The 16,216-nt window shown below is 35.5% G+C and overlaps 1 protein-coding gene across 1 annotated transcript; it reads left to right on the top strand.

The window, feature by feature from the left end:
- The first annotated feature begins 9,795 nt into the window (after positions 1 to 9,795).
- LOC121327332 (barH-like 2 homeobox protein) lies at positions 9,796 to 13,677 on the top strand. The gene is made up of 3 exons (XM_041271294.1): positions 9,796 to 10,384; positions 11,797 to 12,022; positions 13,317 to 13,677. The coding sequence occupies exons 1-3, from the start codon at positions 9,829 to 9,831 to the stop codon at positions 13,627 to 13,629; spliced, it is 1,095 nt and encodes a 364-aa protein (XP_041127228.1). The 5' UTR covers positions 9,796 to 9,828; the 3' UTR covers positions 13,630 to 13,677.
- Positions 13,678 to 16,216: the final 2,539 nt, after the last annotated feature.

Here is a 16,216-nt window from a genome sequence, read left to right as displayed (position 1 = left end):
TAATATAATCATTCACTTATTATTTCAGGATTTATTTATAACTGAATTTCTATATCGATGGACATGTATCCTTTTTATTTTATAATTTACCCATATCTCCTCCATTAAAAGACCCCCTAAGTCAAATGCTCTGAGCACACGGTGAGTTTAACTCATGTCATTTGTCCACAGAAACACTGAACAAATAAACAAGCGCATATCACTGTAAAATCCACTTCTCTTCAACAACCCTTTCATTGATTTCCTGTTACGGGGCGCCCTTGTAAACATGCCACTGCCATCTCAAAGGGAAACCCTGGCTAAACATTCTTTCAAATTACATCCAGAAATACCCCCCCCCCCCCTTCCTTGCCAGAATGCCACATCTCCCAAAAATGAAAATGCAATTTTACCTGCTGGTGGGTATATGCTGGAAATGGTTACATTGTTCTGGTTAGCTCCTGTTGTCTGTTTCTATCAATTATTCAATGGTTTTAATGATTCAGCAACTTTCTTGCGGCCACACAGTATCTCTGAATTGACAGTCTGGGAAATGCGGCAGTCTAGCTAGGGGTGCAATGTACAAAGATAGATACTGTTGTGTCGGTATAATCTTATTTAGTCTTTTTAATCTTTGAGTCGTGTGAAGGCTAAACGTGCTTTTGGTGATACATGCATAAAATGCCTGGCACTGATGAAGGCTCTTTAAACAGCTATAATTCCATCTGTAAACACTGTATTGTAATGCTTTGCCATTTAGTAACAACACTGAAGTGCATGAGTTTCAAGAAAGACACGCAGGGTTTTACACTGTCTTCAGATCTGTAATGTGTGTTCAGTAATGATGCTGGTATCAGTTCCATTAATGGCGCTCAAATTAGCGTGTACAATATTTGGTTGGATGTCAACCAAGAGGAAACACATTTAATTGTTAAACTGGTATGTTAAACCAGAGCTTACTATTGGTGTATACCTAACCATATATGACAGCAGTTAAAACATATCTCCTGTAAACTAGATATACCCCCCATTTAGCCTTCAACAGCCTGTCAGTAGCAATGCCAGTCCTAATAATAACCTCTGGATCATTTCAGATTTGACTACACCTACGTCAGACAAAACCAATCTGCCATTTGTTGGCTCAGAAGAAAATCACTTGCACAGTTTGACGAACCGCTTGCAATCCTCTTCAGCAGTCCTTAACGTTATGTCTCCCTTCTTTTTTCCTCCCATCCTTCTTCCTCGCCGACCTCCTTTGTGTTATTTTACCCTTTTGGTTGGACTTCAGGTAATAAGAAATGGCACTGACCCTTCTGATCTTTCCGATTACCTTTCTGAAGCATGAACTTGGTATAAAATCACACATCACAAAATTCACTGTAATTATTTTGCAATGCTATCAGCACAGATCAATCAAGGAGGAAGCCCTGTAGTGGAATGCTCCTTGCAGCCATGAATGAGGCCAGTAGCGTCCTGGCTGACTGACAGCCTTGGTAATTAAGTGATTGTATGGACCTCTCCAACTGTTATAGCAACCTTGTCAGGGCCTGTCTGTGGACAGAACAAGCTGAAATCAATGTGCTTTCTGCTCCTTGAGCATTTCTGATCATGTACTCAAACCGAATATGAAAATCTAACAAAAAGAAAACCCGGCCATGCTCTTGTAAACCTTTTGCCGCCTTTATTTTAATTGGTTTGCAGAAGAAGAAAAAAAATAAACATCTGATATAAACTACTCTATATGCATTTTAAAACAGAAGCGCTTTAATGAGATTTAGTCATTTTGTTGGTAGATTCAAAATATACGCTGTAAGTGGTAATTCACATGAATTGTCCTTCAAATATCCCTGGCTAGGTAGTGTTGGGAAGAATCAGTCCGAGGTATTATTTGCTGACATTTTTTCTGGTGTGCTGATGTGAATGTTTTATTACATTTCAGAAAAAAAATGCCCCATTTTAGATTTGTCCTTGGTTTTTGTGCTTATATAATATTATGTAACATTGTAATTTCAAAAGGTAGCTCTCAAAGTGTAAATGTTATATTGTAAGTGGCAGGTTTTAATACTGGTAGTAAAATACCATTTTGTGTTGGATTTTTGCACACTTTTACAATGTCTTGCTACCCTTTTCCAGCGTAAATGGAAGACATGTTACACATATTTAAAAAGACAAGTAATCTGTCTTTTGATGTGCTGCATTAGCCTGATCAGTTTAATAAGGGTAAGACACTGTATACTAAAGATATGCCAGACAACGTTATGTTTTTGTTCAGACATTAATCATTCTGTAGGAAACAGAATAAGGTGTTCAGTTTGAATCGATGTTGCTCTGTAATATCCATCCATGGTGGCATTAGTAACACGCAATAATTCAGTGAGTCCAAGTGAGCCAATTATTTGAATGTATTATACAAGAGCAAGGGACAAACAAAACTCACTAATCACTTTCTACAAAACCCAACTGGTAATGTTACTGGTGCACGCAAGAAACAACTCACTGTAGGATTTCTGTGCATGCTCTTACTTGTTTTGTGACAGTATTATTTAGTCTTTTTTTATTCTCTTAAGTCTGTTAATTACACCAATGCAAATGCTTAGTAAATGTACTATATATTTTTTGATCTGTATAAATGAAGAATTTAGGATGCAGTCATGTATCAAATATTGTTCATCCAAGTCATAGTTTAGTTTAAGTGTTATTGGATTCATGTCATTTTATCAAGTACTTTATAGCTTCCTATAAATGCCTCAGTGACACATTCTTATGACACTGGATTGCTATAGTATGTTATTATTAATACCTGTCCGATATTGATTATAACATTCTTTATGACACATGCTTAGATGCATTATTGATTGCTAACAATGGATGAATAAACATAAGATTCAGTAGCTGTAGTTACTGCATCGGTCACATAGCCTGAAACCGTCTTCACAAAACGTTTCATACAGTAAACGCTGTCAGCTTGAATCCGTTTGATGCTTCGTTCCTCGTCACAAGGATTTGGTGAACAATATGTCTTTTAAAAACCAACAGATACAAGATGCAAACTCAGTTTAATTAAACAACACCAACAAAGCTGCATAACGTGAATTCTCTTCAGACGTGTGGAGTCGATCTGTACAGCAGACATGGTGGAGGGGATGATAAGCAGTACCCATGTTGAGTGTATAAAACTCCCCTTTTGACTTGGTTAGCTGAAATTTGCTGTTCTGGTTCAGTTGGAGAATGGCTTTGGTCTGTCAGACATTTCAATTTGTCAATAATGATTAGACATTCTTGCCCTGTTGGCTTGTTGGTTACTGTATGCATGATGTATGTACGCTGCTATTGCAAGACCTGCCACTTTTAAAGGAGAAGGCTCCATCTAGAAAAGATGGTTCTTGAGCACTCTGTAAGTAAGCCTTTGGCTGTTCTATATACCTGTTGCTATACATTGAATACTGTGGGGGTTAAAGACAAAACCATTCTGGGTTCTATTGTGCAATGTTTGATATTTTAAACCCATGTGTGAACACAGTGTCACCTTGTTTTGCATGTTGGGTGACTGAACCACTCAGAGAAACACTCTTATACTATAAGAAACAAGGTCAGCTAGATAAATTAGCTATATTACAGTAAATAGAACGTTTTTGTTTTGATTGTTTTGGAATCTAAGCAAAATAAGGGTTAAAAAAATGTTAAATAAACACATGAAATAAAGAACGAATGAAGGAATAGGCCTCTACTAAAATAAACGTTTTAACTTGAATGTCTTCCAGTCGAATGGTTTGTGAAAGACTTTTGCGAGTTTCTTTTAGTACTGCTGTACACATTATTGTATAGCTATGACTGAATAAATAAAACTATGAATACATTTTGGGAATATTTGACATTTTATTTTAGTGCCTGGGAAACGCATCTCTTTCACATGCAGTAAACAAACTTAAAATAATTTAAATAATTATTACACAAAGAACATACCAACACCCTCCAACATTAAAAGGAGTGTATTCTGCTTTGATGAACCAAGGTAGCAAAAGTGAAGAAGCTGGTGCCAATAGATGAAAAATTACAGACCACCCCCGGTCAAGTATACCACTTCTTGTTATGATCATATGTTGATCGGTAAAAATGAGTTGTTTAAATTCCAGGTTACATGTTTTGCACCTCAGCCATCAATGCACTGAAATCCAAGAGGAATCTGGTTCATTTTACTTCCGTTGCTTTGAAAGTCATTAGCAGCCCCAGTCCACACAGTGTGATTTCCACAAACCACACTGAACTGCATTCAGCACACAGGCAGGTGTTTGGAAGACAAGGCCCTGGGATTGATTAAGTATGCAAACATCATGACCGTATCACAGTGCAGTCGAGTGATACATTGAAATAAGAGGCAGGAGCCTTGTTTACCCTTGTTATACCCCTGCCATTGATTCATAAAAAAGGCTTTATTCCATGCAGTCATATTAATTTGCATAGATACCGACACACACCATCTCTAGACCTGTTCCTACATACACACACAATACATAAAACACATATATGTGTGTGTTTTATGGACAGAAACCATTATCTTGCTCAGGTACAATTCAAACTGCCCAGGTTTAGTTTAAATGAAACAGAGATCTACAATAGTAGCATAATATATATTGTACGACATCATTTGGGCACGGGTTGACTGTTGGGAATATATATTTTGAATGTATTTCTGATATTGTACGACAATCTGGGTATTATGCAAGCCTACATACAGCAAACGTGATTGTTACAAGCTAGCTGCTTGTTTCTTTAACAAACCCCCGATAAAGCTGTATATAGTCTCTCAGCCTTCAGTAACTAACAGCAGTGTGACAGCTTCAGCGCTAAGGCAAGAAAGAATCAATATGGTGCAAACTACTAATTCACTGTCCTATCATCGACCATCAGCAAGGGCTAATAACATGATACCTTAACTGGTAGCATTCAATTTGTTCCAGCGGAAATCCTGCACCTGATAAAGCGATTGATTATAGCTCAAAGAGCCGGTTCAATTAGATGACTGTTAATTAACATGTTAAATTAGTTTCTCGGGCTTGACTGGCATGTTCTGCCATTGCTTTGATTTTTTTTTTTAAACAATATGTTAAAAGATTGCTCTCGAATTGATCAGCTTTGTGTTGTATAAGCAAATAAAACTGCCGTCCATTTCACCAAAGGGGGGGCTGGTTCCTCATTAAGTTTGCGTTTGTTTATCTATGTATTATTAATGGGTCAAGTACCGTATTTCACATATTTCGGTGTTTATGAATGAAAGGAGGCTGAACTGACGCAAGTTAAAAAAAACACGCTTTAACATAGTGAAACGCGAACCCATAGCTTTTTAAAGCTAATACATCGATTATACAACACCGTTTTATTTCTGTTTTTTAAGGTATGTTGTAATGATTTATTGCAAGCTACTTGTCTAACGTGTTACTTACTGGATATGGCATGAATATTAAGTAGACAACAAATATTCAAAACTATGACCTCGCACAAAGATAGGCCGAATTAATTAAAAAAGACACTTTGAGAAAGACATACAGTACCATATAGCCAAGGAACTGTATTCACAAGCAGCTATATAATCTTTTGACACTTTGAGAATGCAAATGAGTCCTGCAAAATGTATTATTATTATTATTATTATTATTATTATTATTATTATTATTATTATTATTATTATTAATAATAATAATAATAAATAATAAATAATAATAATATATTTAATAATTATTCATACTGGTACTGGAAAAAACTTTTTACTGTGAAAACGTTGCTTTGAAAGAAAAAGGCAAGACCTGTTTTAAAAATAATTATCCGTATTTAAAGTATGACTACTTATTATTTATTATTATTATTATTATTATTATTATTATTATTATTATTATTATTATTACACATCCATAACAAGCCTCGCTTTTATATATTTGTGCGTTTATATAGTTGTTTACATTTACCGTGATGCAAAAAGTATTGCTGTCAATGCGCGAGCTTTATGGATGTAAGTCACAATGCAGATCGCCCTGTACAAATATTGCATATCGACTTTAACGCTACGCTTGCATTGTCTTTTTCATCGAGTATCTACAGTGTATTTGGGTTTCAAGTGATTCATTTGTGGTTGTTTTGTGCGTTTCATGCTGTGTTGAAGGTGTCTTTGTCGCCGCCGGGTGGTGGTATCACAGCGACCTAAACTAAAAAAAGAGCCAGACGCAAGAATTGCTTTTGTATTGTGGAGTTCTGTAATTATCTGTGCTTTCAAAACAATCGAAATAAATAAATAAAATAAATAAATAAACCTATATGCACTGGTTATATGCTGTGTTGTTATTTTGAATATACAATTTGATAATATTTACCAAATTATTTCAAATTTTTCACACTGCCTTTAAACTAATTACTAAATTTAAAACTAAATTCCAGTTTAATAAGCTGTTTGTTTCTTGGGGATAGTTCTTAAGTATAATAGTTTTCTGTAAATGTTGCTAAATCTCGCTGGTTATTTGGTATTGATAAACCCCTAAAACTGCACTAATATGTCATTAAAAATTATTCACAAAGCGATTTTAAAAAAGATTTTAAGAAAACACCTTTAGTTGTTTTTTCATTGACTTAAAGCATGTATAACAACTATGCCATTGGTCACTGTTGGTTATAACCCACTCGTAAACTTTCTTGATATTATAAAATTCGGAAACGGCTTAATAAATATTTTCGTTGTGTAATAATATTTACCTAATTTAAATATCGCTGCCGAAGCAAAAAAAAAAAAAAAAAAAAAAAAAAACATGGAAAGGCAAATATGTTTTGACAGATTTTCAAGACCCTATTCAGATTCCCTTACCGCACACACAGGCGATGTTTCTTTTTAAAAAATAAGTATAACCCTACACATACACACAAGGAGAATGCAGCTATTTAATAACACGCGCAACGACAGCCTTTTAGGGAGCTTGCTTTTTTTTCTGTACCCTTAGAGCGCAGTTTCAGATTCAGTCAATAATACTCATAAACGCAACTAACATGATCAAGTCATACAGAAAATCTCGAGTTTAAGGTCTTTCAGGATTGAAAATAGAAAAGCCACTGTAATGAATTATTAATAAATAATTTGAATCATTGATTTCCAGGCTTCGTGATTATGCGGCACTGTAGCTATGTGTTATAAAACCATTTGTGTATAAAAGCAATTATTTCAGAAAAATACAATGTAGCAAGAAGAGGGCGCAAATGATTTAAACTGCATGCATTGATTACATTTATATTTAAGGACAAAATGTCTATAATTATTATTCAAACTGAGTATTTTGCCCAAAGACAACACCAGACATTCAATAAGCACACGTATATACCAATCGTGTTATACTGTTCATGTGTGTAGTCAACTGGAAAGCTATCACTTAAGCAATTGTTCCATATAGCACATCAAATCGAAACGGGTTTCTAAAAGAATACAAACCTAGCTATAGGTGAGGTGTCCAACGTCGATCCATCCGTAACCATGAGGCTCAGCTTGACCTATGGCAGAACGCTGTATAAGGGGTTCCGCTTTGGTCTGGCAGCGTGGACAAGATCATTTGGAAAACTGAGACATCACAACAAACCTGTAACAAGAGAAAAATATCCCTCCTGGTGGAAAAAGAACACTGTTCTGTTACAGGTAGCTTACGTCTTATCTATCTCTGTCTATTTAAACTATATTTTATTCTGTTTTTTAGATGTGTTCAGCAAATTGTTAGTGCGTAACATTTCATTTTTGACAAGGTATAGGTTGTGTTTATTTGCATTATATAGATAGATAGATAGATAGATAGATAGATAGATAGATAGATAGATAGATAGATAGATAGATAGATAGATAGATAGATAGATAGATAGATAGATAGATAGATAGATAGATATTTAACATTTGAATTACTAACTGTGTGTTCACCAAGACGCAGATAGATGAACTACTATTGTGTGTTACCTTGCATTCTTGTGTCCTTAAACTTGAAATCCAAAAAGGAAACTGAGTGAACTTTAAATCATTCATTAGCGCCTTCTAATTCCTCTCCTAATTAGGCTGACACGATAGTTAATCAGGAGTAATACGCCGTCATGTCACTGGCACTTCCTATTACTGTGACATTCAACAAGAGGCAGCGTTCAGCCCTTCTGCAAAAATGAACACAAGTTGATACCCTCCATGGTATACGGGCGAATAGTTTCACTGTCTGCAGCGAATCAGATGCATAACTGATCACAAATAAAGAGCAAGTAATGCATTTACAGTTACATTAGTACTATTGCCAATTACAATTATGTCATATTTAAGTTTATCAACCCCCGAGAGTTTTTAAAATAAACACAAAAAAGTATCTGTCAGCATAAATGTAATAAATAAATAATAATAAAAAAACACAAATATTCTTTTAGAAAAAGGTGGAATTAATTTTAACATAAAGGTACTATATAACCTGTGTGTGTGTGTGTGTGTGTGTGTGTGTGTGTGTGTGTGTGTGTGTGTGTGTGTGTGTATTTATCAGTAATACGTGTATTCACTGTTGTTATCTATCTGTTGTATGTGTGTATGTATGTCTATTATATAATTGATGCTGGTACATACTAACACCGGTACATTGTTATTTTTAGTTACTAGACAAAATTACTTTCACGGAATGACGGAATGACGGAATGGCAGAATGACGGAATGGCAGATTGGCAGAATGACGGAATGACGGAATGGCAGAATGGCAGAATGACGGAATGACGGAATGACGGAATGGCAGAAGGCAAACTTAATTGGTTCTAATAGGTTAAATAAACAGATTACCGTAATCATTCGCTGGGGCAGAAGATTATGCAAACGAATTGTTTCTTTTGCTGAAAGATTTGTTCTCAACCCCCCCCCCCCGCTATCTTTAGCAAACTTAACTTTTAAATACAAACTTCAATAAAGTATTTAATATAAAAAAGAAAATAAAAAGATGTTGTATAGTTAACAAAAACGTGATTTTGTTCCTCTCAGTCGTATTTTTTTTTTTTTTTTTTTTTTTTGTTAGCAATTATCTTTCCTTTAAAATGCGCTAAACTTGTAGTTTTACCGTCTCTATTTATTGTACGATATTAACAATTTTTCAAGCATTATGTTTTCTTTGTTACCCGGGCTACAATTTAAGACAGCAGCCTGAGATTTGATAAAAAGAGCATTCAAGACTCAATAGCTGGCTCGAAATTGACAAGATAAAGCAGAATCCCACCGATTGGCTAAGTGCAGGCAACGTCACGGACTAACCAATGGCAGGAGAGATGGATAAACGAGAAGCTGATTATAATAACGGAGAAAATATGAGTTGCTTTTGCAAGGCTGTGACGTCAGTGTAGGAAGTCATTGTAGAGCAACACTAGAACGATTACAAGCAAAAAAAAGGAGCGTGATGTCGAGGAGTTAGTTCTGCGTATCTCTCCACACCTCAACTTCGAAAGAAAGTTCAAAACAGAACAAAAGGACGTGGAATACACAGCACCGTTGCTTTACAGGTTCCAGATTTAATATAACAGAACTGGGAGACTATCATCATAGTGACTTATTGTAAACAAAACAAAACAAAAAAACTAACAAACAAACAAAGAAAAACAAAAAAAAACTACTTTATGTTGTGTTTTTATGTATTGTTATCATTTTCTTACTCATTTTCTGTTTTAGGCAGTTGAGAAGGGCTTTTCTGTACCTGTGTTTATCGATCTTCCTGTGCTACAGAGTTTGTTTCTAACATTCAGTGGAAGAGTATTTTTAATGTTTGTAATGAAGACGAGATCCTAATCCTTTTCGGGTTTTTTTTTTTTTTTAATCATTTTACTACAATGGAAGGGTCTAGCGGGTCGGATTTTGGAATAGACACTATTTTATCCAACAACAACACCAGCACCAGCAGCCCCGCACTAATGAACGGAGAGTTTTGTCTCAGTGACAGCAGGACCGCGGAATTTAGAACCCAGGCCACTCCATCACCATGTTCGGACATAGATACGGTGGGGACAGCCCCTTCTTCCCCTATTTCGGTCACCATGGAGCATTCCGAACAGCATCTGGTGCAAGACAGCATTCAGCATCACCGCCACCATCACAGTCAGCACCAAAGTTTGCAGCTATCGCCTCAGCCTGCACAGCAGATAGGGGCAGCCGGCTCTGCCCCGAGGACAGCCACCTCTTCCTTTCTAATCAAAGACATTTTGGGCGACAGCAAACCCCTAGCAGCTTGTGCACCTTACAGCACCAGCGTCTCCTCGCCCCATCACACCCCGAAAGCAGACGGCATCGCAGCAACAGAAAGCTTCAGGCCAAAATTAGAGCAAGATGAAAGTAAATGCAGGTTAGACAAACGAGACGACATCCAGAGCGACATGAAATGCAACAACGGTAAGCAGCACAGCAGAGCCGAGTGACGAGCAATGTGTGTCTCTTTCCAAAAGCGTGTATTTGTAACGATTTGTGACTTGGATATAACTTGCTGTTTTAACTAAAGCGCTCACTGCAATACGGGAACAGAATGTTTTTTTTTTTCCCCAGCATATCTGCTTTTTTTTTGCATTTAAACAAATAAGTTATATTATGAACCTATATATGTATAGCTAGGAACATGCTGTATCCTCTATTAAAATTAGAACACTACACAAATCCAAGTATTCGTTTATTATTATTAAGTACACTTTATATACAGTTTTACTAAAGTAGCATGCAAAGACTAAGTTTAAAAAGTAGGAAAAGATTAGTATAGTACCCCCCCCCCCCCCCCCCCCCCCCCCCACACACACACACGTTCAAATTTAAACTGTTTTGATTTCTAATTAGATTGCATGTTTCAGCACAAAAGTGCACCATGTTATTTTCTACTGGTACAATAAATTATACTTCTGTTATCCATTGTGGTTTTGGGTTCGTTTTGGTATATATTATATTAAATATAAGCTATAATGGTTCTACCATTGTGTTTATATATATATATATATATATATATATATATATATATATATATATATATATATATATATATAATACCAATATATATATAATATATATATATAAATGTTTCTGTAAATGTGTATCGTGTAAACCGTGTTGTGTTTTAGTATTAGCATAACAGAGCACACACAGATGTAGAGTCTGTCTGGCAATTTCTTGTGCTCAACCCTCCCCAGTGGGTCAATTAGAGAGATTATTGTTCTATACAGGGGAGATCATGGAGCGCTGCAAAAACTGCTACAAATAGAGATGGATTGACGTATCGATTGCCCAGCATTTCAGTAAAAAAAAAAAAAAAAAAAATTGACAAACAGAATCCCTATTTCTCTTTCGTTGGCATCTGAACGTATTTTTCAATCACCTTTACGCAAACATTTGTTTTTGTTTCCACCCAATATAATTTTACAAATAAGTGGATTATTATATTTTCCACACAGGAAACTAAAATGTTGCAAGTTATTGCTCACTTCGCAAACCCCAGTTTTGCCATTGCTATTGTGGGACCTATTGTGTCAAATCTTGCTGAATGTTGAAGGGCATAACCGCCAAAGATGTTTTAAAACCATTATTATTATTATTATTATTATTATTATTATTATTATTATTATTATTATTATTATTACAAAACACTACCTTCAAGTTATCTTTTTAGGCTGCTTTGGCTATACAACATGTGCTCAGTAAGCTGCCTAATTTACCGTTTACAGAACAAGTCCATCAGGTGTTTATATATTTGTTTTAGTTATAAAGAAAAAAAATAGATTTATATGGATTAATAAAATACATGTTGAACTTTTGTTTTTCCTTAGGAACGAAAGAAGAGAGTGATCGGGAGATCACGAGTAGCAGAGACAGTCCCTCGGTTCGTTCCAAGAAGCCTCGCAAAGCGCGCACAGCCTTTTCAGATCATCAGCTTAATCAGCTTGAGCGCAGCTTCGAGCGCCAGAAATACCTGAGCGTGCAGGATCGAATGGACCTGGCAGCAGCGCTTAATCTGACGGATACCCAGGTCAAAACCTGGTACCAAAACAGGAGGTGTGTACACAGAATACGTGCTGTGCATTGATAATAGTCACCCTGTATGTGTTTTTCTGTCTCTGCGTTAATGCGATTTAAATGGGAAAAGTATGCTACTTGCGATGCTTTACAATAGCAGATGCCGAGAAAGAGAGAGAATAAATATAGAATACAAATATAAGATCACAAGGATAGATCAAATTAGAACACGGATATCCGTTTTGTTTCCAACTTTTTATTTGTTTATTTTAGTACATTTTGAAAAATAACCATACCAACATTGTAACTGTAATGTATGGATGTAATTGTATTGAATCAATACGTTCAAAACGCATTTCTTTGTGTCTCTAAAAATAATTTTGGAATTAGTTCAGAAAAATAAAGCTCAATAAATAAATGCAAACAGCACAACGATATAATCAAAAACATTATTGTGATCATAATAAATGACAGTAATACCAATACAAATGTAACTATTCTGTCTACAAACACCGCATTTTTGATGTTAGAGATTGTGCCCAGTGTTAAGGCTAATCTAATCCATTAACGGTTGCAGTTAACCAATGCAATTCAATTCTTTAAGTGATATATAGGCTACAGAATGCACCTCTTCAATTTGTCTTATTCTTTAAAATAACTACAACAAAACAAAAATAACAACAACAACAACAACAACAACACATGTTTTGTTTATTGCATACCAGTTTCAACCACCCTACATATGTCAGAAAACGTTCATTTCATTTTTGTCTCAATAGGCCGCCGTTAAAAAAAAAAAAAAAAAGTTATTTTGAAATTAATTCACTATTTCTGAGCACAACTTGTATTTTATTATGCTAAATAAACTAAGAAGATTGTTAAACGAATTATATTAAAATTGAAATTTGTAGAGCACGTTTTCATTAGTATTTGTTCTTTTCCCCCACACCATCACGTTCTATTTTCAATTTATGTTGAACTTTTAGGTTGTGGTTGAAGGCCCTTAAACGCTGTTTAGACTATCCGCTTTACAAACTAAAACCGTTGTCGACATAAGACCTATTAATTAAAAATGGAAATAAAAAAATATATATGGAAAGGCAAATAAACATAACCAGATATTACAATACGATTTTATTACATTAAATATATTTTATTTTAAAGTGTTTCCGCTCATGAAATATTTGTGACATTAAACATGTCTAATTAGTGCAGAATTTGAACAATTTATGCTCCAAGTGATTAATCCTACCCAATTAACAGAGTGCGGTGGGAATTCTTGGATTCTAAACCACTTAAATAATTGATTTATTGTATTTTGATCTGATTTCAGGACGAAGTGGAAAAGACAGACCGCTGTAGGACTAGAGCTGCTGGCTGAAGCGGGAAATTATTCAGCTCTACAAAGAATGTTCCCGTCTCCTTATTTCTATCACCCGAGCTTGTTAGGCACTATGGACAGCACGACAGCAGCCGCCGCAGCGGCCGCCATGTACAGCAGCATGTACCGGACTCCCCCGGCGCCTCACCCCGGTCTACAGAGGCCTTTGGTCCCCAGGGTTCTCATCCACGGTCTCGGGCCGGGGGGGCAACCTGCCCTAAACCCTCTGGCTAACCCCATCTCTGGCGCTCCACACCCCCGGTAAAAGAACAGAAATAACAAAAACACAAAACAGGAGAAACTGAAAATACACAAAAAGACAAAACAAAACAAAAAAAACTTTTAAAATCTTAATGACTATAAAGAAAACAAAAAGCGAAGGTGAAAATGAAGAAGGATTTTTTTTTTTTTTTTTTTTTTTTTTGAAAATAGAATAAAAAGAAAAGGATAAACTGTAAACAAAAGGACCGGAACAGGAAAAAAAAAAAAAAAAAAAAAAAAAAAACTTAAATTCCTCCAACCTCCCCCCCCCCACACACACACAAACATTTACGTCTAATAACGAAAAAACTTCAAAGAAAGTTTATATAGAAGATGACTGAAAAAGACTCAAATTAAGAGCAAAATTCGACACTAAAAAGTGAAACTAAAAGATTTCTCGAAGGTAGAGAAAATACAACGGTTTTTTCCGATTTTCGCGACCTTTTTATTTTTGAAGTGGCATGCACCGTTAATATAAGGAAGTGTACAGTTGAAGGACTGAGTGAAATATCATATAAAATATTAAATATCATATAAAATTAAAAAAAAAATTCTCATTTATATGTCTTTTGATTCGATAACTAATGACGTTTAAAAATCGTTTTTTCTGTGATTGGTTGACATTTATCATATGAAGGGGTTCTCAATTATTGATACCATTCTGTAACAACAATAAAAACTTTAATTTTTTTACAAGCACTGAAATCTGTGAGCTATTTTTGTATGAGGTGGACTTGATGCGTGAAGCTTATGTGGGTGAAATTCTACAAAAAAAGTGTGTTTATTATTAATTACAAAATATATACAAACAACCACATTCATTATGCCGTTAAGCATTTTTTAAAATTGTTTTATTAAAAAAATATATATGAAATGGAAGGGTACTAAAATGTCGGTCTGTGCTACACTGCAGGCTCCAATGCTAATTATTATGTGGGCATTTACATGTGGTTGTGATTTTGTATTCAAGTAAGAAAGCGGGGCTTTCTATCTGTGTATTTGAATATTTAACAACAGCTTTGTGGTGGTGAGAATGGACGGGTTGCAGGCTGCCGTGCTGGCCTGGGAAATGGGAAGGTGGTCTCTGCCTGGCAGCTGTTCCAGGCCCGCAGAACGCTCCAGAGAACCGGCTAGGACAGACAGCAGGCGCAAGGCGGCGTCTCAGCGTGAGCAATCAGGAAAGGCCAAAGAATTAAAATAAAAAATTAAATATATCCCAGGAGGTGTTTCATTCATTATCCTGATCATCTCATTTACCGATCCTTCTGGTTAATTCTAATGAAATGGCGGTGACCGTAAACTATATCCGTTAGCCTATATATAGATTATACAGAATAGAAAGCTGTCTGTCTTACATCCAGCGTGCGTTTTTTCTGTTTTGTTTTGTTTATTGTACATTTTTTAAAGTTTCTGAGGGATTCGTTGTTGTATAACAATGCAATAATTGGGCTTACAGTGTAATGCAAAGGTTTTAAAATAACTGTTACCCGTTCGCATTTTAAACCCTGTTAAATCAAACCAAACCAGAATTTCAGAGATGAAATTAAGTTAAAATTAAAAAATAAATAAATAAAAATAGTGTATATATTTTCTACTCCCAGAAGCACCGCCGTATTTTCTAATAATAAATCAAAGGGGGCTTGATTCCACCCTCAGTATATTTACGGTATTTAGAACGTTCACTTGGCTACCCAGGCACCCTCGTGCGTGAGAGAGCTGACCCAATAAACTGCGCATTAAGTGGAAGCGTAATTAAATGAACATTAAAATTCTTTATTTTAAAAGTATTATCACGTCCCCAGGAGGATTGTGGTAAGATGGCGCTTTCATGTGCATGGACTCCAGAATGGAAGAGCCTCGGGGCGCGTTTGTTTGGGCCTTCCCTAATTGGAGACTCGCTTGCTGATTTCTTTGCTAATAAATTCCTGTTCAAACCAGGCTGCCCTTTGCTGTGGTCTATATAAAGAGGAGTAAGTGACGCAGACAACTACCGTCTCATTTTCTGCTTCATAACTCAGTATTAATAGAGGGCAAACAATAGGTTATTTAATAATAGCCTACCATTTTATTGCCAATTAAACTTAATAGAATAATTTATGAAAATGACCAATTTGGCATTCACTAAAAAAATAAACACTGCAGTGCAAAAGCAGAAGGGAATAATTTGTGAATAATTGGTAACTATTGAAATAATCTATTGCATAACCACCAAAAACTTTTAAAAAATAAAAATAAATAACAAGTTTAATTTAAAGATACCGCGCATTTTCATCTGCTCATGATTCAAAATAAGTCAAATATAAAGAATACATTTTAACGAATGCACAAACTGAAAACAATCTGTAAACGGTATTCTGCTGAAATGGTGAATCTCAGAATAGCGTTTAATCCGTGGGCAGGGTCTCAGCTGACGAGAGCATTATTACCCTTTGCGCCTAAAACAGCAGAACAGCGTTTTCCCCGTACCACCTTGTCAATTTTGACATAAGTGTACTGTAATATATTTGAAGAACTTAGAACCTGTTACTTCAGCCGCCTGTCATTAGCTCATTAAACTACCTAAATGCAGATGAAACAATGGAAATGATGTA

This window comes from Polyodon spathula, chromosome 14 (assembly GCF_017654505.1).
Source record: "Polyodon spathula isolate WHYD16114869_AA chromosome 14, ASM1765450v1, whole genome shotgun sequence".
Taxonomy (NCBI): domain Eukaryota; kingdom Metazoa; phylum Chordata; class Actinopteri; order Acipenseriformes; family Polyodontidae; genus Polyodon; species Polyodon spathula.
The sequence above is the reverse complement of the archived record's forward strand: the minus strand, read 5'-3'. Positions and strand labels throughout refer to the sequence as shown.

Bases quoted from the DNA above. Each gene is read 5' to 3' on its own strand.
- LOC121327332 (XM_041271294.1), top strand. From the start codon at position 9,829: ATGGAAGGGTCTAGCGGGTCGGATTTTGGAATAGACACTATTTTATCC. The intron at 10,385-11,796 runs GTAAGCAGCACA...GTTTTTCCTTAG, and splicing joins CGACATGAAATGCAACAACG to GAACGAAAGAAGAGAGTGAT. The intron at 12,023-13,316 runs GTGTGTACACAG...ATCTGATTTCAG, and splicing joins ACCTGGTACCAAAACAGGAG to GACGAAGTGGAAAAGACAGA.